A 22,656-nucleotide genomic window follows, 5' to 3' on the forward strand; every position below is an offset into this window, starting at 1 on the left:
TCTTTGTTGAGCCACCACGGCGGCATTTGTAGGGCTTTGTTGGTTTATTAATTGTGGCCTTTTTTGCTCACAAATGAATGCACAAATTTCAGACAGCCGCCTGCGGTTGGAGTCTCAGACAGTATGACGCTTCGCTTCGCATAAGCAAAGCACAAAAAGTACGAAATATAAAAGAAGCTAACTCAAGCTTCGGAATATTGAGGTGAGAGCGCGGCTAATGAGCCTGGAGAGCAGCGGGCACAGAGCACAGAGCATCGAGCAGCGAGCATCCTTTTTTGTTCGATATAAAGCGGGACGGACCAACTGCGAGCAAGCCAGACAAGCAGACACCTAAAACCAGTTGACTTCGGTCTTTTGACTTAATGCCTATAAAATTATAGGTTTCTCAGTCTCAACTGGAAAATTGTGTGGGGCGTTGCCCAAAAAATTAATACAAATGCAGCCAGCACGAAGCATTTTCTTTAGCCTCTTGTGGGGAAAATGCCCAACACAATAAATAAGTAAATATAAAAAAGTAACAAAAACGAAAACCTCAAAGAAAAGAAACAAAGTAAAGTCTAAGAGGCTACACGCCCCAGGCAATCACGCAAAATGCCAAATTACATGTAGCTACCATTAACAGAACGAAATCATCTAACACGCAGAGCCTCCAACTTGACTTGGGCACAATGAAACAAAACAAAAACAAGAAAAAAAAGTAACCATTTAAGGTGCTTTTCACATGCCGCGCCTGAGCACGGACGCGATTTTGGAACTGGTCTGAAACTGGCCTCAGACCGATAGCAGGGCCAGGGCAATATTTGAACATATTGCGGGCCAGCAATTTGATCGGGGCTAAAGTCGGGTCGGATTTCTCAAGTTACAGGCACTGCGCACGCACCAAGTGCCGCCGCAGATCAGGCTACAACAGCAATGCAGGGCAGGCAGAGAATTAAGGGAATCGAGCCCTGATTCTTAACTGTCATCGCACTGCAGTTGACACTTGAGCTGTAGGTGGAGGCGTCGTCGTCGGTTGCTTGCACGTGCCAGTTCCTTTGACAATGTTGGAACTAAGCTCCATATGAATATTAATTTTTATATAAGAAAAAAAAAAGAGTATAATACAACGAGGCATCTCGATAACTAACTCTACTAAATTTAGAGAGTTAAGGTTTGCAGGTTGAAAGTCACAGATATTTCGCACACACTTTTTGAGCACTTATTATAAACACTTAAATTAATCACAAAAATGCTCAGGCATCCCACTCTTTCTTAGGTACTTGATACTCTAAAACAATGCGCCAAAATATTGCCCACAATGTGTCAGAGTATAAGGCAACAGAGCAGGCGGTGAGATCCGAGAGTAACTTGAATAAAATTTCCTGAAATAGAAAGTTCTCGCGAAACGTATGAACTGATTCAGAATTGCCAGAGAATTGGATGACATCGATGTTCCTCCATTTAGGTGAGTTATCACGTCCAGTTTTCATCTTATTGTGAGATTTCGAGTTGTTTTGGCCATCGTCAGAAGTTTGCCTAAATGCTGCGACTTAATAACTAGAGCCTAACGTTTGCCAGTGAAAAAACATTCTGTGTATTTTTCAAATATACTTTTTTCATATATTTATTGGCTAACTCTTTAAACGTTACTCTGCAGTTGTTGTTTTTTTTTAATTTTTTGTTTTGTTTTGTTTGTTTGCTTGTTGTTTTTTTTTTCATTTTCATTTAATCATATTATTAGTATACATATAAATAATTAAAAATATTACATTAAAATGTATTCGTATATCGTATAGAAGTTGCTGCTTGTTGTTGGTTTTTCAATAATGTTTTTAGTTTCATTCCATTTTGTTTTTTTTTTTTTTTTTTTTTTGTTTTTGATTGCGTTTTCTTCTCTGACAGATCATTATCATGGGTTCTTCACTTTCATGTTTCTCATTTTACAATTTTGCTAAAAACTAAATAAAATGTATCGTAAAACAATATTAAAAAAATGTATATACGAAACAAAAGAAATTAATTTTATTTATGTGCACATTTCAAAATAAAAGCAAAAAGCGTCTCAATTATTTTTAAAATAGATTTACGTATATTTTTTTTGCATTCATTTTATTATTTATTTTTCTTTTGTTATATTTTTATAAAATATCACCTAAAGCAATTACGTATTTCAGTTTCAGTTTTGTAATTTGTATTTTTTGTATTTTTTTTTGTTTTTGTATTTTTTTCTTTTTTTGTTTTTACAACAATAAAAATTGTTTGCTTAATTTGCAAAACATTCAATACCCATAACTAATTATAAGAAAAATTATTAAACAAATGTGTTCAACAAAATGCAAAAGCTTGCAAAAATCATAGGAAACAATTTGTTGCAGACAAAATTACAACAGGTTTTTGTTTAATATATTTTTAGGGTGTATATGTATAGCGGTAAATTTGCTGTTTGTTTGTTTTTATTTTTAACTAAAAAAGCAACTAAGATCAGTTGGCCACAGATTTATACTAAAATTACATTATAATTACAGCAATTACTCATTTTTGTTGTTTTCATATTTATCATTTTTATAAGACAAAGTACAACAACTATTCCTTCATTATTCATCTTTTATTAATTTATTGTTATAATTATTTTGTAGTTTTGTGTTTGTTTTGTGTTTTCGTTATTCTGAAGTTGAAAAAATAGTACAAAAGCTTTGACATATTCTTGATTTAGTTAATAGGTTGTTGACTGGTTTCTTTCACTAATAAACCATCTTCATCTTTTTTAATGGTCTACTCATAAATAGTAAGTATACAAGTGGTTGCCCATATAGCTGGACTGCAACACGGTGCAGTTCCATTAAGTACAATGTTTTGGTAATTTTTTTTTCTTTTTCATTTTTATATTATTTTCGACTTTGTTTTGTTTTGTTTTTCTTTTAGTATGCTTTAACTGAAAATGATAGGTATATAATAGCGATAGAGATAGAAGTGCCTAGAGCTGGGAAGAGTTCTTGGGAAATTAGTTAGATGGGTAAACATAGAGTTTAAGTTTAGCTTAGCATACATACTAATACGTAGCCTTCCGTTACGGAAACTAAGAACTATATAACGTACATTTAGTTAGACCGCTATAGTATACATTAAGTTGGGGAAACCCAAACGCATCTACAATCAACGAAATAGTTGTATTTGTATCAGAATTTCCTCGTGTTTGGGTTTTGGTTTGGGTCTAGATTAGTGTTTGTAAATATGCATGGGATAGTGTGGGATTGGCTTAAAATCCATCTCATACATCTTAACCGCTGTTTTGAGCACCAAAAGCTGCGCTGTTACTAGGTATTTAGTAAATTTTTTTTTGTTTTGTTTTTTAGTTTTTAATTACATTTATTTATAATAATAGTATCGTGTTCTGCATTTTACGTATTCATTTGTTTAGTTAAAAATTTTGCTTAGTAAATGCTTAAAGTTGTTATTATTTCATCTTCATCTTCATCTTCATCATATTTTCTTTTATCTCCTTGTAAACTAAAATGTGTCTCTCGATCATTACGTATATTTAGTTAAGTTTCGCACTGTTTCTAGCTCATTTAAAATGTCATCGTATATGCGCGTTTCAATTCTCAATTAATTAAATTAACTTTAATTTTGTATTTTCTTTGTTTTGTTTTAGATAGTTTTGTAATAAACAATAATAGGAAAACATATGTTTTACTTTATGTTTTATTCGTATACTTTGCATTTGAACTTAGGTTGATTTTTATTTACTTATGTATCTTTTCGTTTACGTATATGAGTTACATTTGTTTTTCGATTCTCTTTAAGAACGTATCAAAATAAGAATTGTAAAAAACGAACAAAAAATTATTAAATTATAGTTCATTAAGAAACGATAATAAATTTGCTTTTTTTGGCAAGTTTTTTCCAGTGTTGTAAAACACATTGAAAAGGGACGTATTGAAAAATCGTATACTCGTTTTCTGAAGTGATTAAATTGAAAAGCCGAACTAAATGAGAATAATCGCTTAGTGTTTTTCATCATTCATTGTTTTCTTATTTTTTTTTTTTTTTTTTTGTTTTTGTTTCTTTGTCATCATGTCGTATGTAAGCAGCCGTTGTAAGCAGCTTGATCGTATAACTACATGCTAGTGGTATATTTTATATTAGAGTTTATATATAAAAAACTTTGCTCTGCAGTGTAATGCAATGTATACTGTATGGATGTGATCAGATTCGGTTTATTGCTATTTTTGTCAATTTTCCTTCAGCTTTCTTCATTATTTTGTTTTTTTGGTTTCTCCTAGAACGCACCCGCCCACTCGCGTAAATACTCTCACATACACATACACAATCGCAGACTGGCGGAATTAATAGTCTGCTTCGTGTTTGATGCGATAACTGGCATAAGTTTCTTCCAGCGGCGCAAAGTCTTGGGAGTGGGCCTGTGCTCAAGTTCCGAATTAGAAAAATTGGCACAAAGTTGTAATATAAAGAAATGGTCTTTAGATATCGTAGATCAAAATTTGATGTACAAGTGTGCTTGTTTGTCTATCCTGTTCCTCGATTCGTATCGTATCGTATCGCCTCTGAGCTGAGATCGATTTCGATTTCGATATCGGGAACGGTTTAGGTTTGGGTTTTTGCAACTATGTCATTGTTTGGGTTGTTGAGGGGCTAGGAGGCAATATTTACAAGTTTACAAACTCAGAACGATAACGTGTGTGTATATATATATATAACTCGATATATATACATATATATTTATATCAGAAGTTATCGGAAGTAATCGGCACTTGACTTTGCACCAGCAGAGTCGGTGCCATGCATGTTAGGCTAACTTGAATATCAGATAAATATATGTATATAAATATATATATATATAAGTACATACATATACCTATTCAAATGTATATGTATATAGTTTCTATATAGAATTATGTGCATATGTAAATAGTTAAAAATGGTTAGTTTTGGGTTAGTAAACTTTCTTGTAATATATACGTATAGTGTTCTGTAATTTTTGCAGTTGAAAAATTATTTAGTTTTTTGTTGTTTTGTTTTTTTTTTTGGGTTTTTGATTTTTTATGTGTGTTAAGTAAGTGAAAATAATAAAAAGTTGTTAAATGTTTTTAATAATAATTAATAATATATTGGCGAGCTATATGGGCCTCTTGCAAAAACGAAGTACTGGAACTTTTACTTATTTTTTCTCTTTTGCACATTTTCATAGTTTTGTTTTTTTGTTTTTGTTTTTGTTTTTACTTTAGTTGTTGGTACTTTTTACAAATTAAGCAATTTTTTGCGCTAATTATTGTTGCTCAGTTGCTGTATGTTCGTTCTTCTTCATCTCTTTATAATCTTTGTAATCATCATATTGAATGAATTAAGTAATTTACAAGTTGAATGCATTCCATTTTCATGCTCTGCTGCGAGAGCACAAAAATAAATAACATGACTTTTGCTTTGAATTACTTTTTTTCGCTTTACTTCTTAGTTATTTGATTATTGGAACTTAAATTTATGGCTCTCGTTTTTACTGTACAAAAACAGACAATTTCTAACGGCCAAAGCATCAGCACCTGAAGCACCATCAGCGGCAGCAGCAATAGCAATGGACAGCAGCAGCAGCAGCGACAACTGCAACTGCAACAGTTGAAGTCGCAGTTGCCGTTACAATAACAGCAGCAACAGCAACAGCATCAGCAGCAGCAGCAGCAACATCATCAGCGTCAGGATATATTTTTGGTTCCGATAGTTTGGAGCCAGTGTCGCCACCTGTTGGCCGCTTGGAAGCTCGTTTGTGGTAGTTGTTCTTTGCTGTCGGTCCAGTCCTGTCGTTGTTCTTCATATATATATATATAAATATATATCTATATATGTATTGTCATCGTGAAGTTGTCGTTGTCGTTGTCATTTGGCCACTGGCGTTGAGTCCTTTTTGTTGATGCTCATTTCTTGCTGCTAGCTATTGTTCTTGTTGTTGTTGTTATTGTTGTTGTCAATGTTGTTGTTAATGGTGTTGTCATCGCTGTTGGTGTTGTTGTTGTTCTGGTGGTTGTTGTTGCTGCTGCTTTTGCTTCTGCGCTTCTGCGCTTTTGCTTTTGCGCTCGCTAGATATTTGCACTCTTGTACTGTATATGAATTAATTCTCTTGACTAATTTACAATGTGTGTGTGTTCTTGTTCTTGTTCATAATTACGTACAACTTCTTCTGCGTATTTTGATTGGATTTTATTCATCAATATTCTTTTATATTTATCGTTATTGTGATCATAATAATCATGATGCTTTTGCTCTGTTGTAGTTTTGCAAAATTAATTAATTTTACTTAATTTCTTATGCAGTTTTGCAACATTCTCATTATTATTATCTTTCTTTTTTTTTTTTTTTTGGTTATCATTATTGATTCATTTAATCCCAGGGCATTGTGAGCACCCGCTTCGTTTTTGCAAGAAGGTCGTTATCGTACTACGAACATGGGTGCACCACCGCATTGTAGCTCGCCAATATAGGACCATGTGCTCCCGCGAAGGGGGTACTCACAACGTCTGGTGTACTAGCTCCATCGGTGTGCGATGTTGAATCGGCATTACTTCTTCCTTCACCATTTGCTGAACCTAATTCTGGTGGTTTGGTGGTGTCCCGTTCGTCGATCACTAAATCTATTGGCATTTTACCCTTTAAACATGAGATATATCGATGACAGAAATTATCGCATAATTCATGCACCTGCAAAGAGAGACCCGCATAAACAGAGTACGAGAGAGAGAGAAAGAAGAGAGAGAGATTTCGTGTGTGAGAAAAGTGACGTCAACAAGGTAAAAATAAAACTTAACTTAACATATCATCTAAATTCTTTATTTAATTTGAGCTATTTGAATATTTTATGGTTTCTTAAATGCTAGAAATCATTTTGCTAATAATAAATGCAACTAATCATATTCATTAAGTGGATACATTCTAATCAAGCATTGCAATACAATCGGGACTTCATTAGGCTTTCAGTTTCTTCATTTGACGTTTAACTTAACAAAGAGGTGAAGAGAGAGGGAGACAGTTGCAGACACTTAGCGCCATTGCATTCTTCAAGCCAACAGCAACATCAGCATATCCATAGTAAGCAAAACTTGTTTTGCTCCCGCTGCAAATGGCATGCAAATTGCTTTTTATGCGTTAACCCAGACCCAGACACAGACACAGACGCAGGCACAGACTTGACTCTGGAATCGAGCCACGCAAATGGTTGATGATGGCACTCAAAAATGGCGTAGACAACGTCAGCAACAACAACAGCAACAGCAACCACTAAGCTTAGAAGGTGTACACGCTTGCAGGCGATAAAAATGCGATGCCGACCACATAAATATGCATAGAGAGCTGACCAGGTCGAAAGCATTGGTCGGAAAGGAAATGCTGGTCAGCCGAGTTTAGCCGCAGGGCACACTTTTAAACCAGCAACAGCCACAGCCACAGCACGTGCAACTTGCATACGATCGCTTGCGTCAGCAGCAGCAGCAGCCAAATGTGCCAACAAAATGCGTTCTTAAAGCCATGTTCTTGTTGTTGGTACCAAAAACTCAGTGAGTATGTGTGTGTGTGTGTGTGTGTGTATGATAAAACAAATGCGATAAGAGCCCAGTGAGTGTGAGTCAGGCGGAGAACATATGCAAATATGCAAAAAAGCTGCGCACCAAAGAGGAATGCAGCCGCCGACACGGCTAAAAAGAAATTAATTGCACTGGGCTCGGGCTGACGGAGTAGCAACAACAAACAGGGTGCTCCATTTAAACGGGGCATGCATTTAATTTACGAAAAAGTGCGCGTTGCTTATGCAAATTGCTTGTTGTTTTCTTCTCTTCCTCTGCAACGTGGCTCTCGATTACTTTTTTCTGTTTTTCTTTTTTTCCTTTTTTTTTTTTTTTGGCTCACAAAAAATGCAGCGGCTAAAAGCCTGGCTACCTATTAACTTGTTACCAAAACTTGCTAAACTTGTTTCCAGGCTAAAGCTGCTGCTCTTACAGTTGTTGTTGTTGTTGTTGCTGCTGCTGCTGCTGCTGTTGCAGCGACTGTGTTCAATGTTATTGTCACCAAAAATGTGACGATGATAAAAAGTGGCATCAACTGGTTTATTGGAGGACTCAAATTTGTCGTTGCCGCTCGCTGATAACAGCACCAGCAGCAGCAGCAACGGCAGCAACATGTTGCAGCTATGTATGGCTGTCAAAGATGCCATAACAATGCACATAAAGCGCACAATTAGCACGCCGGCATCATGTTGCGAGCAACTCCAACTGCAACTGCAACCGCTGACACGCAACAACAACAGCAGATATAACAGCAACAATAAGGCATAAATACTTACTAAATTGATATGTTTATGCGGCTATATGCCTGTCTGGGCACACACACGGGACAAGGGACACGGGACACAGCCCGGTTCGGACCTTTGTGGCATGTTGTTGCTGTTACTGTTGCTGTTGCAGCGATGCTTGGACGCTGATAATTTTTGATTAATTTGTCAGCGTTGTGTGTGACATTTAAGCAGCTCTTTGCAATATTTATGACTGGTTGCCAGTCCTGACTGTCTGACTGCATGACTGCCACTCTGGCTGACCATGTTGCTGCTGCACATTGGGTGGGCACAGCAGTTGCTTACTGCTTGCTGTATGCCGTTTGCTGCTGGGAACCCCAAGCTACAGCACTGAGGGCGTTGCTTGTTGCAAGCGTTGTAAATGTTACAGTCATTTGTACATCCTGTTAAACAAAACTTTTTACAGTCCCCATCCTCGACACATTTTACAGCTTCCTCTCGCAGCACTCGATAACATCTATTGTAGTCCCAATCTTCCCCCTTCTGCTCTACACATCAAGTCCAGCTTACATACAAATATATTGCACTTTGCAGTGGCTTGCAGTTGTCTCGTTCTCTAATCTCATGCAAATCGCTCCAATCTGCGCAGTGGTAATTTTCGATTTCCGTTCATAGATAGCGTTAAATGTTCTATAACAGAGATGAGGAGCTCTCAGTTCTCAGTTCTGAGCTCTAAGCTCTGAGGCCTGCCGGTTGCCGACTGACAGTGCCGCCAATTTCAAGCTCCCCAGCTTCTTAGCAACAAGTTTTGTGTGTTTTATTTTTTGCATTTTGTTTAACAAGCGTGCGGCAAAAAAATGTACAACACTGCTGACATTTAAATGAAATGTAATTAAGAAAAAACACACACTAAATAAACAACAATAACAAGCACAGCAACAGCCATGAGAGCAACAGCAACAGCCACAGCCACAACAGCGACAGCCGACAAACACTTCGAGTTGAATCTAAAGTGCTTGAAAAAATTAATATAAATGCAAAAAAGAAAAAATATAAATATCTACATATATCTGAGCGAAATGCTCGAAACGTGAACAAGACGAACTGTAAACACGCTTTATCTAATTGATAGACAAAAAACTCAATTGTTCAGCGAGTGCATTCAACTATAAAATAAATCGATTCTTGTGTAAACACATAACTAACTTAACGGCCCCAAATGGCCCTTAAGTGCAGTCTCTTTAAATTTCTTTTTGTGTGACTGTTAATCGAGAATAAGTGCCGCTAAGTAAAACTGACTTAACAGATGAAAATGAAATGTATTTCAAGAGCCACAACTAGCTAAACACCAATTCCATCAGTGGCCCCATTCCGCATTCCGCGTTCCCGCACCGTTCCGTTCCCAGATTCAATTCCGTTCCCGATGTTGTTGCAGATGCCGGTGTCAATGCTGATTCTGATGCTGAAGCTCAAGCTCAAACTCAAGCTGAAGCTGATGCCGGTACAGCCGCCAAGCTGTGAGCTGTGACTGCTTACCCCCTGCCAGGGTGTGTGTGTGTATGTGTGTGTGTGTGTCTGTGAGTGTGCAACTGACCCAACGTGTGTTGTGTCCGTCAGTCTATCCAGCTGTCCCACTATCTGTTTGTCAATTGCAATGCGCCATCGTCGTTGTCGTCGTGTTTTTTCTTTTTATTTTTGTGTTTTTTCGTTTTTTTTTTTTTGCATGTGACTGTGACGAGAATTTTCCGTGCTGGATGGGAACTGAGAGCTCTGAGTTGAGCTGAGCTGAGCTGAGGACTGCAGACTGGGCACTTGGGGCTGGCAAACCAGTTTTGACAGACACAAGTCTTGAAACGTCTTTTTAACTGATTCTGTATGTTGTTGTTTTTTTTTTTTGTTCTTTAGCAGTAACAAATATCTTCATATACAGAATATATATATATATATATATACTTTTTGCCAGTCAGCCCGCACATTTTATTTAAGTATTATTTTTTATTTATTTTTTTCTCTTTTTGTTTTTATTTATTTTTTACACCGAAAATCGCCCGCTGCATTTTGTTGGCTGCATATAAATGAATTGTATCTTTTTTATACAAGTTGCTACAGTTCTTTGTGCTGATTGCTGGTCGCTGTTGTTGTTGCTGTTGCTGTTGCTGTTTGCTGTTTGCTGTTACTGTTGCTGTTGCCAATTGTTGGTTCGTGTGTGTCGCAAGCTGTGTGAGTGACAAATGACAAAACAAAAACCTGTCGTGGGCTGTGTGATGATGATAAAGATCTCGATCGGTAGGCAGAGAGTACTTCTCTTGCTCAGAGAACGACTATTGAATACAGGGTGCCGCATGCAACAAATTGCAGCAGCTGGCTACCTGGCTGACTGACAGATTGGCTGACTGACGGACTGACTGACTGACAGACTGACTGAGCGAGTGACTGAGTTGCTTGGCCTGGCTTACTGCACTACTTTCAATAGAAAGCGCTTGTAGCTGCAGTTTGTAATTAACATTGGTCAACGCTAATTGCACATTGATTGACTTTTGTTGTATTTGTGATCGTTGTCATTAGCCCAATAGCAGCGTGCCAGTTACAATCCCGACAATAAATGACTTAGGGGCCTACAAGTCTCAAAGCCTTCAAGCCAACCAACCGAACCAGCAAAAATGGGGCTCAGCTTCGTATTCTCTTAGCGTTTGTTCTTTTTTTTCTTTTTCTGTTTTTGTTTTTATAATGTTTTGCATAATTTCTTACTTAAGACTTAATTGAAAACGAGAAGAAAACAAAAATAAATACACACACACACACGCACACACACATTTATACCTTGATGACGAGTTTAGCTCAAAAGCCCGGCTCAACTTCGTTTTGGGCTTCGGTTTCGGTTTCGGTCGACGCTCCACGCTTCGTTGCGCATTTGCCTAATTAATTTTCTCGACACAGCAGCAGCAGCAGATACAGTGGACAATGGGTGCCGAGGGAGGTGGGGAGCGGGCAAGGCATTAATTACGACCACGTTGAGGAACAACTTCCATTAAGACTGTCGGCTGGCAAACACACAAACCCAAACCCAAACACACACGCACCACGACTAGTCGAGCTCTTGCATATTATTTGAAATTAAAACAAATTAGGCAACCTGTAATTTTTCCATTTAGAGTATAAAGTGTCCAATAATAAAGTAGGTGTTACTGCTTGTTTGTGGGCTGCATTCCCAAAATTATTCATGTGCAGACAGCAGTTGAGCTGAGGGGGGTATCCACACCTCGTGAATTAACAACAAAGCAGCGCCGCTGAATGAATGCGTTGCATTGTGTGGCGCATTGCAGCGCGATGCAAATATGTTTGTTCGCCTCCCCCTCCCCCTCCCCCATTGAGCAGACAATAACAACCAAGCTGTTGTCGTTAAGTATCTTGGACAAACACCTGCTCAGACAAACAGACAGAAATATTTGTCCCTGTGCTATCTGTGGTATCTCGCATTGAATAAATGCCTTGTCACATCCTGTCGCTGGACTTATCTATATCTAGAGCAGAGCTATGCCAAGCAGTTTCCATGTTACGATTTTGATTGGCAATTAATGCAGTTTTCTGACCACAGCCAGCTGTGCATAGCTGCCCCCAAAGTTGTTACCATTGCTGTGCTTTAATTTAGATATTTTTCAAAGACAGATACAAACCGCCTGCTGTGCTCCGATTGAAGCCGAAACAAGCTCAATAAAATGTCAACACAACTCGGTTGGCAATTGCAGTGACCACTTGACAACTACTATGCCTTGCCTTTGCTTTTGCTTTTGCTAAACCCTGTGAAACTCCAAAGATATGGATATATTCAGCGATGATTTATGGGTTTTATGGGTGGTCATTCGGGATGGTGATATATGCCTGTAGATTAGTGAGGCGACTTTACAGCTTACTTTTCGGCAGGTTCCTATCATGTATTGCAATGCTTTACTAATTTTGGAATGACTCTCCTTAATTGTGTGAATTAAATAATAGATTATGAATGGAGCTTGTACTTACTTTTTCTAACTCTAAAAGGTGAAACCGAAGCACTTGTATTGCTTGCACCATCTGCAAAGACAGAGAGAAAGAGAGAGAGAGAGAGAACACATGAGTTATGCATATCACAAATAATAATAAAATTCATAGCCATAAAGAGTGCTTCCAAACAAATCGTTTGACGCCCCGGAACCAAACACACACACTGACACACACAAACACAAGACAAGCAGAGAGCGCCAACTGTTAGTAGAGTGAGCAGATGCTAATTAAAACGTCAGCTTGACATTTGACATTTTTACGATGCTGCTAACTGCTGCGGCCACTGCTGTTCTTGTTGTTGCTGCTACTGCTGCTGTGTGATGTTGGTGCAACAACAATGAGCAACAGTGGCCGGCAAAAACTTTGAAGAATTTCATTTACTGCTTCGACCGCGGCCAAACTGAACCGCATAGTAAAATAATAACATAGAGAAAACATGCTATAAACATTTTTATAGCACGGCCATATGAATCTCGCTGTACATATGTATACATGTATGTGTGTGTGTCCAGAGAGTAGACGTTCTTGTTTCCATCGGCTTCTTCTTCTCCGTTTTAAGTAAGTGTTACTAAATGCACTTTTAAATGTTCAAACATGAACTGTCTATGGCTGGAGTGGGATAGAGAATATCAGAGTGGGGCGGAGAATAGGGAACGGGGACTCAGCCTCAGCTTCAGTCTCTGCTCGGTCCACCGCAGAGTTGTGGCATGCCAAAATGATTTATGGCCAAAGTACGCAGGCGCACACGGCCATGGCCAGAGCCAAAAGCTGATCAGTGCGCAAGTGTTCAGTCTGCAGTTGGCAGTTGGCAGTTGTCTGTCGATGCCAGTGGCAAAGCCTGTTCGAGGCTGGCACTCACTCAGTTTGTTCTACAACTAATAAACTAATCTGCAAGTGCATAAAATTAGGGCCACCGCCAGAGATTTCTCTCTGCAGCTGCTGTTGCTGTGACTGTGGCTGTGGCTGGCGACTAATACGCCATAAAACCAACGACATTAAACGCTGGCAAGTGGCAAGAAGACACTGGCAGTAAGAATACGCAGCCTCTGTGCGAGTGAGTGACACATTTACGACTGAACTGAGGCTGTCTTGCAGTTGCAATTAAAATTAGTTTTGCCCCTTAATCTCTTTATATGCAGCAGCAACAGCAGCAGCCACATGAGTTGACGCGATTTGTGCAGCCCAATTGCATGGTTCGTTTTGCACTTTTTGCACGCAGCATTTCCGTCTTGATTTACATGGAATGTCGGTGGACTCGCACTCAGACTCAGACTCGGACTTGGACGCAGATTCAGATTCAGATTTGGAGTCAGACTCTCTGACTCATCTTATGCCCATGTCCAGATGAACTGGAACAAAAGACAGCTACTGACCCGCTGTGCGATGATCACACACAAAATGTTGTATTAGATATCGCAATGCTTGATGTAAACATTCTTTCTACAGCTGATCTTCATTATGCCGACGATGATGATGATGATGATCATGTTGATCACGGCATGATCGCCGTCAAGGTTGCCTTGATGGCATTTGCCTTTGCCTTGGGGCTGCTGCTGCTACTGCTGCTGCCCAGATCTCAATGTATTTGACTAACCCACAGCACACGCAGCAGCACAACGTCGTCTTTATTGTTGCTGTTGGTGTTGTCGTTGCTCTTCTCTCTGCGCAACAGCCCAAAGACTGCCCATTTAGAGAGTGCAAAAATGTCATATGCATCATTAAATCGTTCTGCTTCATATTGTAGTCGTTGTAGACGTTGAATTCACTCGTTGTATGTATGTGTATGTACATATGTAGATATGTATGTCGCCCCTTTCTTTCGCTTGCAGTAACATGCAAAAATCAAAATGCGTGCGCGAGAAAAAGAAAAGTGTGGCAACGCTGTGCAATAAAATGCTGATGCACTGAGTGGACGGACGATGAAGATGAAGATGACGCTGGTTTCAGCTTGTGGATCGCATTGTGGATCGCGTTGTGTGTGAGCAAAACAGACACCTCATCAACGTCAAATGAACGAATGCTCATAAATTGGTTTTGGCTGTTGCTAAATTTGCTGTGATTTATTCTAAATAAAAGAAAATTATTCAATTGTTGTCATTGTTTTGGGTCAAGGTGACACACACTCACACTCACACACACAGACACACCCGCACACTCTGTAAGGCCATGATCTTTGCTTGGGTAATGTTGCTGGCAACATTGTTGCTACGTTTTGTTTACTTACCAGTGAATCGACCTCGGGATCTGCGGTATAGTAGGGTTTCTGTGATCTTATCTGAAAAGAAGGAGAAGAAGAGATCAGTTTGAGTGAGAAACAAATACATATATATGTATATGTATATTTTATACTAGTTTGAAATCGTTGCAAATATGTATAAGCTGCAGCTGCAGCTGTTGCTGTTGCTGTTGCTGCTGCTGCTGATGTTGCTACTGCTGCTGCTGTGCTGAATCTTGACGAACGCAGGCAGGTGGTAACTGCAGTTTCGAGCTACTCCGTGACTAGGTCGCCTAGTATTTTCAGTTGTCCGTTGTCTGTCGTTTGTCGTCTGCTGTCTGTTGTCTGTTGTCTGCTGTCTGTGTCGTCGCCGTTTTATGATGGCAACTCACAGTCCAAGCGATAAGCGATATAAACCAGCAGCAATAGCAACAGCAACGCCAACAACAACTGATGTTGGTTTCCAAAACACAGCATGGGAAACTCAACATTTGCGTAAAATTTGCTGTTGTTGCTCATCAGAGCAGAGGTGACTCGCTGTGACCATAAAAGCGATTCTGGTTTTTGTGTTTGTTGTTGCTGTTGCTTTTATTGCAAAAGGCAACAGAAATAAACCACACACTTAGATAAAAATCACAAAAGCAATATGTGGCTAGATAAAAAGAGAACAAAAAAAAATGGAAAAATGGCCACACAGACCGCGACCGACGACCGACGACAGAAGGTCAAATAAATGCTGCGAATTATTTGATTTTATTAATGTTGTTGCTGTTGTTGTTGTTGTTGCTATTACTGAAAATTGTTCATTTCGGTGTGTCAACTCTCTCACGGAACTAGAAACCCAGCCTGGGTTGTTCTTCAATAGATCGTTAGATAAACAACACAACACACAAAATGTAGCTACACCCGCTGCGAAATTTTATAATCATGGCAAGATCTTCAGTTGACCTTGCGTGTTCTTTTGGGTTATTTTGTTTCCTTTTTTTAGTGTCATGACAAAAGACCACACAGCAGTCAATGCAAGGCTGCACTGCAGGTGAGCTCAACGGATCTGCACAGATATTCGAAGCAACGCAAGGGAACTATCAATCAAGGCATCGATGTGCGACACTCGATACTCGATACTAATGCATTATGCGAGTAACGGCAATTTGAAATTGAAATGTGGCATGGACGACTAATAATCATGCTGCAGAAAGACAGAGAGAGAGATAGAAGCGTGCAACACACATACACAAACAAGATCAGATCGGCAAGGAGTTCAAGTCCAAGTCTGACTCTTTGGCCAGACATCTGCAGATATGTGGGTAGCCGAGACAGTCGACAGTTGAGAGCCGAGTCCAACAATGAAGCATGAGAAAAACGCCCCATTGTGAGGCGAACTTCAACAACTACCACAACAGCAATTCCCATGTACATGAGGCACAATCATTGAAGAGAGTATGAAACGCAGCTAGTTGCGTGTGGAGTTGTAGTTGGAGTTGGAGAGTTGTGCCAAAGTTGCCCGCTGCCAGTTGGCTTTAATGTTGCATTTTCAAATGCTGGTTGGTCGCAGCAAGTCACACACACACACACACAGCAGTAGCCCGTGAAGTTGTCAAACTGGTTTGCATGATAACTCTCCGTTTGGATGGCTGACTGGATGGCGATCAGGTCGCGCTTTAACTTTAGCTGATATGAAAAGCACGAGGGTCGCACTCATGAGTGGAGAAGACAGAGGAGGAAGAGGAGAAGGGAGGAAGCATTGAGCTGCGCTGGCATATTGCACACACGCACTTCGCTGGCAGAGGCGAAATGAAATCAAAATGGCTGCCAGCTTGCATCGCTCATCTCTCTCAATTCGCAGCGCTAATTGCGAGTCCAAGCTCACTGATAAACGCCTCAACTTGAGCCAGTGTGTGCTGCACTTTTTAAAAATGTATAAATCATTGGCAACAAGCAAAAAGACACACACAGTGTAAGTGTGTGTGTGTGTCTAGAGACAAGTCTATAAATAAGATGCGCGTGAAAATAACATCAACACAAAATGAGAATCAAATTTAAAATCAAAATGAAAACGAAATGAAAATGAAAATGGGAAAACTCTCTACTATATTGATACATATATGTACATACTTATTTTAGAGAGAACATTTTGTCAACACCGCCGCGTGGGCGTCTGCAGCTGACAATTTCTTATTTATAGCCCTGCGAAGAGGCGCATTTTCATTTTCAATTTCAATTTCCAATGCGGAAACCCCTCGAAATAAAAAAAGACAGAAACTAAACTAAAAAAGCAAGAGCAACAGCAACAACAACAAGAACAAAACTCACACGCGGACAACAACACGCACTTTAAAAATAAAATGGAAAATTGCGCGTCATGTCATTGGGTTTACTTTGTGTTGGTTTCTGAACGCTTGACGCTTAACGCTTGACGCCTGCCACCGAACACACAATTCTAATCAGTTTCACATGGGCAGCTCATAAATTTCGCAAGCCAGCGGCGACTAAATAAAATCACTACTGTTTAGATACTGCTCTTGAAGCGCTTTTATGATGCCTCAATAAATGCAATTATACAACCAGCGTTGTTCACAATACCCCACAACAACAACAACAACTACAACAATACAACAACGTCCTCGGGGGTCTGTCCCCGGCTATACATATGTACATATAGCTATGACTTCGGATTCGAGTTCGAGTTCGGGTGTATCTCGTGGGGTCTCCATGCACAAAAGATACGCAGCAAGATCGCTGTCATAAATTGTATGGCATTTTCAAATCAAATTCATTTCATCAACTCGGCCACGTGCTATCTGAGCAACAGCAATGGCAACAGCAACAACAACAGCAGCAGAAGAACAACAATATTATCGCCATAAAGTATATGTATATAGAAACGTATATATACATACTTGGAATTATGATTCAATCAGAACTGCTTTTAATTTCTCACATGATAAATTTATAGAAATTTGAGACACTAAAAACCGAAATAAAAATCGAAACGCAATCCACAAAAGAGCTCAGTCCATAAAACGCCTCAAATGTTTTGGCTGACTAGTGTGTGTGTGTGCGTGTGTGTGTGTGCGTGTGTGTGTGTGCGTGTATGGGGAGAATTTGTTTTTGCTACGTTTTTATTATGCCAATAGCTAGGAGTTGCTCGTCCGGGTCCGCCCGCGTTTATAGCCCTGGCATTGTGTTGGCAATAAACCTGTGCGGGCGGGCGGGCTGTTATTCGCCGAGTGTAGAGTCTAGCAGAGTGGGGAGGAGAGGGGGCACTGAGAGCTGCAAGCAAGTGTGTGGCTCGCAGTCTTGAGCACTTGAGTAATGGCCATAAAGCGCGCCCAACAAACGGCCATAAAGCAATTTATGCACCCGGCCATGTCGACTTTCGGAATCAGCGCGCACAGTAGCCAAACAGACGGACGTCGATCATAGCCCATAAGACATCCCCTTCCCCTTCTCTTGCTATCACCCTATCGCACTCACAGTTTAGGCACTTGAAAAAGTGCAGTGATAACAGGCTAGACATTGCCACGAAACTGCAGCTAAAGTTCACTTGAACCAAAACTAGTTCGTCTCTGGTTGTTGTTGTTGTTGATCCACATTGTGGCGCCTAAATTGTTGCACGTAGCTTCACTAATTTTCGTTATTACTTTTGTAATTCGCTGCGTGCCACGGCGCCAACGCTTCCTGCTCTGCCCTTTCCCCGTTCCCTAGCCAGCGCGGCATGCGGGCTGCTATCATAAACAAAGAGCAAAGACAAACAACAACAACAACAAGTACGTGAAGCAAAGAGCATTTGTCGAAAGGTATCAAGGTTTTATCTTGTACAGTAAATGGTGCAAATTGAAATAAGTTACACATATATGTGTGTATGTGTGGAGTGTTGCGGCAGCAACTTTGCGTATGTCACCAAAATCATTCACTTGAAAATCGCAGTAACCGAAGTATGCAGCAAACCTATCAAATTTCTCACACCTACGCGAGCCGAACAAGAGAACAACAACAACAACATCAAGTGGTAACTGTAGCAGTTGCAACACCCACATTTAGGCACCTAAAAGCTTGCACAACCACCTCTGCACCCCACCACAGTTGAGGCACAGTTCGAGTTGCATTTCCTATCCGAAAAGAACACACTCCCGCACACACATGGACTGAATGGCTGAACAATAATTTTGTTGTAATGCAATACGAAATATATTATTTGCTTAGCTGATGATGTTGTGGTTGTTCCTCATGATGATGTTCTCACTGCTTAATGCTTTCGATGTAGTTGTTGTCGTTGTTGTTGTTGCTGTTGCTGTAAAAGTGCTTGTTTAATGTCGCTGATTACCTTTAACCGACATTAACAGCAAAGGAAAGCAAACCAAACCAAGCCAACAAAACCAAAACCAAACCAAAACAAAACAAAATATAAACATCAACATCAACATAAACATAAAACCCAAACGCTCTCCATCTACACAGCAGAGAGTCATCGTTTTTATCTTTACAATGGGCACACAATATCGGTAGTAAAAACCAAACTACATACAACTATAACTACGACAATTGAGGTGACAGTCGAAGTAAAAGCTACAGCAGAGTGCTTCCATCATAATGGAGCAGTTCTACATGCCGCGCATTGCGGCCGATTTACTTTTTTTATGACCCTCATCGTCATGTTTATAAACGCACATGTATCTACCATAGAGCCATAGCTACAGATATAGATATACCATAGCTGTTGCTGTATCTTCAACTGTGAGTACAGGCCACCTATTTACGAGCCAAAACAAACGACTCACTGAGGTAGCTCGGCCGCTGTCTCAGAGACACAGATACTTCTAACAATTATCAGGCGAAGAGGCGAAGAAGCGCGTAGTAGACATTAGCAACATTCTGAATGTCAATATTTGCATTGGAATGTAACAGCCCAAAAGGAGAACCAACAGCAACAGCAACAGCTACAGATTTCGTTGACTACTTGTGGCGCATATCAATGGTACCTGCGCCTATAGCTAGATACACACATGTAACGACGCGACGTCTGCTCTTAGGGCTGAACAAACATCCGGCATGGTTGGAATGAAGATAACATACTAACAGACATAGAAATAGTCGGTGCCACATCCTTTCTGAGTCTGAGATACTGCAATATGAATTCGAAAAGTGGTAGACAGCCATCGATTGTCAACACCCATTGGCCACAATTTGTCAGGGCGTCAGCTCTGCTCGACGCTTCTTTGACTTTTAATTGAAAGCGTTTAGCACACGTCTAGTCCGTGGGAGAGGGCCATAAATCATGCTGGCTCATAAGTAACGGCACATAAATAAGAGCGAAGCGAAAGACTCTGACAAACGTGTATTCAAACACACATAGTTCGGATGCCAAATGATAATGGGCGGCTGTGAGGACGAGCACGAGAGAAGAGAGCTGAGAGCTGACAGCTGAGCATTACCAATGCTTACAACGAGTATCTCCACTTAAAATAATCAAAAAAACGAGCCAGCTAATGGGTCAGAAAGACAGACACACAGAGAGTATTTGATGATAGTATTAGGGACTAGGTAATGTGGCACACACACTGCGATAATGTTGCTGCCAGATACATCGTATATCGCATATAGAGCTGTTAAAAAAGGGTCAAACTTCTATACAAATATTGAAAGTCATCAGCTGAGCAGACGTTTCGATACCCGATTCCCGATTCTCTATTCTCTATTCCCGATCCCGACTAACGACCCCGTCAGAAATAAACAGATACGCAGAGAGTGCAGGCTGAGCAATTGTAGATTGTACAAACTAAATAATTACATTTAAAAGGCGCCAAGTGGTTCCATAAACAAATATTTGAATACACCAAAAGCAGCGGAATTCTAATTTCGTTCGCGGGAAAACCGATGCAGCTGCATGCCACAGACTGCAGACTACGGCAAAGTAAATATTCGTTGCCCCTGGTGGGTGGCAGGCTGTGCCAAATCAATTCACGCTGTGAATTGCAATTGCCGAGCAGCAGCCGTAGTCGCAGTCACGGCAACAACATCAGCATCTCCGTTTGCCGCGTCGCAATTGAGGATTGTCGAGGAGGGAAGGCATCGAAGTCGTTGTTGCCTCACCTTGGCAACAGTTGCGGCTGCGCAATTCGAATCTAAACTCAAGTTGCTCTTTTCGCAGTTGTCTTTATATTTTTTTCCTGTCTTTTTGGGCTAACAAGTTGGGCAAATGGATGTGCCTTTTGTTTGATTTGCAGCTAAAAGAAATTCAAAACCAAATTGGAAAAACCCGCTGCCTCTAAGGGTTGCAACTGAAGGCAGCAAATAAAAGAACAATGCTTTAATAATATAACTGCGCATAGCTGCAGACTGAGAAAGAGAGCTGGCATGAGAGATTAAAAAGGTACCAAATTCCGAATAAAAAGGCAAAGGTTCCTCAATGTGTGTGTGTGTGTGTTTTTTTTTTTTATCATTCAGAGAACAAAGACTAAAGCTGTGCCACAGACAGCCAACTCCAACTGAGCCAGGGAATGTGGCACAAAGGAGATTAAGTTCCTTTTCAATAAACGAGACGGACACACACGCAAATGCGTAGAGTTCTGCAGACACACAGTTCCACAGTTGCCCCGAATCCAAGTGAGCATTCCTTCCAAAGACTGCCAAAGGCAAACCAACCAAACCAAAGGCTGCCCAGAAGAACTGCGCAAGCGTAACCTTTCATACCTGATTATTTGGGCACTCTATAGAAATATCTCTTTTCTTCTTCTGTTCTGTTCAGTTCGGTTCGTTTTGTTTCGTTTCGTCTCGACTCGTTTCATTCGAAATCAGAAAATGCAATTTACGAAAACAAAAACAGACTGTAAGGAAAAGCAAGTCCCGGGAACGGGGTCATATGGAATGGCCTCAATGCGAGCGAGCGAGAGAGAGAGAGAGACAAGCCATAGGCCAAAACATTGATTGGTATTAACGCTTTAACCTGTTCAGGTTTCTCTATATTTATCGCAGGTAGCAGCCTTGCATTGATTGCCTCGAACTGACTGCCTACCTAGCTGCTAATCCAGAGCCAGAGCCAGAGCCAAAGCCAGATTCAAAGCCAGAGGCGTTTGTTCCAACTATTTTTGGCCAGTTAGTTGAGTTATTCATCTTGTGGAAAGTTGCTCAAATTGTAATGTCAAGGACAGTCGCATTAAATCTGCTGTTTGTTTTTACAGAGGACTGACAACATGATACACAAGCTGAAAACAACAACAGACAACTGATGCATGTTGTTCATATGGAAAACAGCAAAGGCGAATTGAATAGAGATGCTGGGTCTGACGCAGAAAACTGAAATATCATCATCATCGCCATCGTCAGCAGCATCATGATCATCAGTTTACCCGCACTTCATTAATCATCATGCCAAAACAGACAGCCCCAAAACATACTGGTGGTGTATCTGAGTCTGAGTGTGCAGCACACACACACACTCACAGACACACACAACAACTTAGAAGCAGCGAGAGGCATACGCATGAGTGCGACTGCGACTTCAACTGCGATGCTGCAACCATGTCAGAGTGATCAACCACAAGAACAAAACCAAAAGCAAGAGCCAGAGCAAGAGCAAGACAATGGAGGGACGTTGTCAACGCCAAGCGAAACAAAGATCAACTCATCGCATGTTCAAACTATTAGCCAAAACGCCAAAAAGTTGTCAGGCAGCAAAAGACTGGCCAAGAGGAACGAGGCAACGAGTTATTCGCCTTGTACTTGTCCCATTGTGAGGGGACTGATTTTCATTAAAAATTACTTAAAATGAAATCATAAAAATTATTTGGGCAATCAGCATGGGGCTGGCTGACTTTTGGATTCTTTGTCTTTGCCACGCAGAGACAAACAGACAGAGGGACAGACACAGAGAGACCGAGAGATCGGGAGACAAAGGCTGCAGCACATTAAGCAATTTTTGTATGGGGAGAAATCAACGACAACAACATCAACCACAGACAGAAGGACAGACAGACAGATGAACAGACAGTTGAAGAGACGTCGCAAGTCGTTTTGGGAGCAACAACATTTTCAGCTTTTGTTGCTTATTTATAAGTACACACATATGTATATTCTATATGTATATAAATATATACCATATAACTATATATGAATACATGCTTATATGAATGCT

General features: G+C 40.2%; 1 protein-coding gene and 1 long non-coding RNA gene across 5 annotated transcripts in view; one reads left to right on the forward strand and one right to left on the reverse strand.

Annotated features, from left to right (window-relative positions):
• LOC132786727 (homeobox protein homothorax) overlaps window positions 1-22,656 on the reverse strand; it is a 114,316-nt gene that overhangs the window by 76,901 nt on the left and 14,759 nt on the right. For 3 of the 4 annotated variants that reach the window (XM_060793348.1, XM_060793349.1, XM_060793347.1), the window contains exons 4-6: window positions 14,532-14,582; window positions 12,287-12,337; window positions 6,502-6,687 (exon numbers count right to left, since the gene is read on the reverse strand). In XM_060793348.1, coding sequence (XP_060649331.1) covers window positions 6,502-6,687; window positions 12,287-12,337; window positions 14,532-14,582 — 288 coding nt within the window. Of the gene's footprint in view, window positions 1-1,825; window positions 4,401-6,501; window positions 6,688-12,286; window positions 12,338-14,531; window positions 14,583-22,656 lie in introns of those variants that run through there. The other variant, XM_060793350.1, reaches the window with a different exon arrangement.
• LOC132786728 (uncharacterized) lies at window positions 1,319-14,396 on the forward strand. The gene is made up of 3 exons (XR_009632474.1): window positions 1,319-1,444; window positions 6,380-6,776; window positions 14,137-14,396. It is a non-coding gene; the product is annotated as an uncharacterized LOC132786728 (long non-coding RNA).

Source organism: Drosophila nasuta, chromosome 2R (genome assembly GCF_023558535.2).
Source record: "Drosophila nasuta strain 15112-1781.00 chromosome 2R, ASM2355853v1, whole genome shotgun sequence".
In the NCBI taxonomy this organism is placed as follows: domain Eukaryota; kingdom Metazoa; phylum Arthropoda; class Insecta; order Diptera; family Drosophilidae; genus Drosophila; species Drosophila nasuta.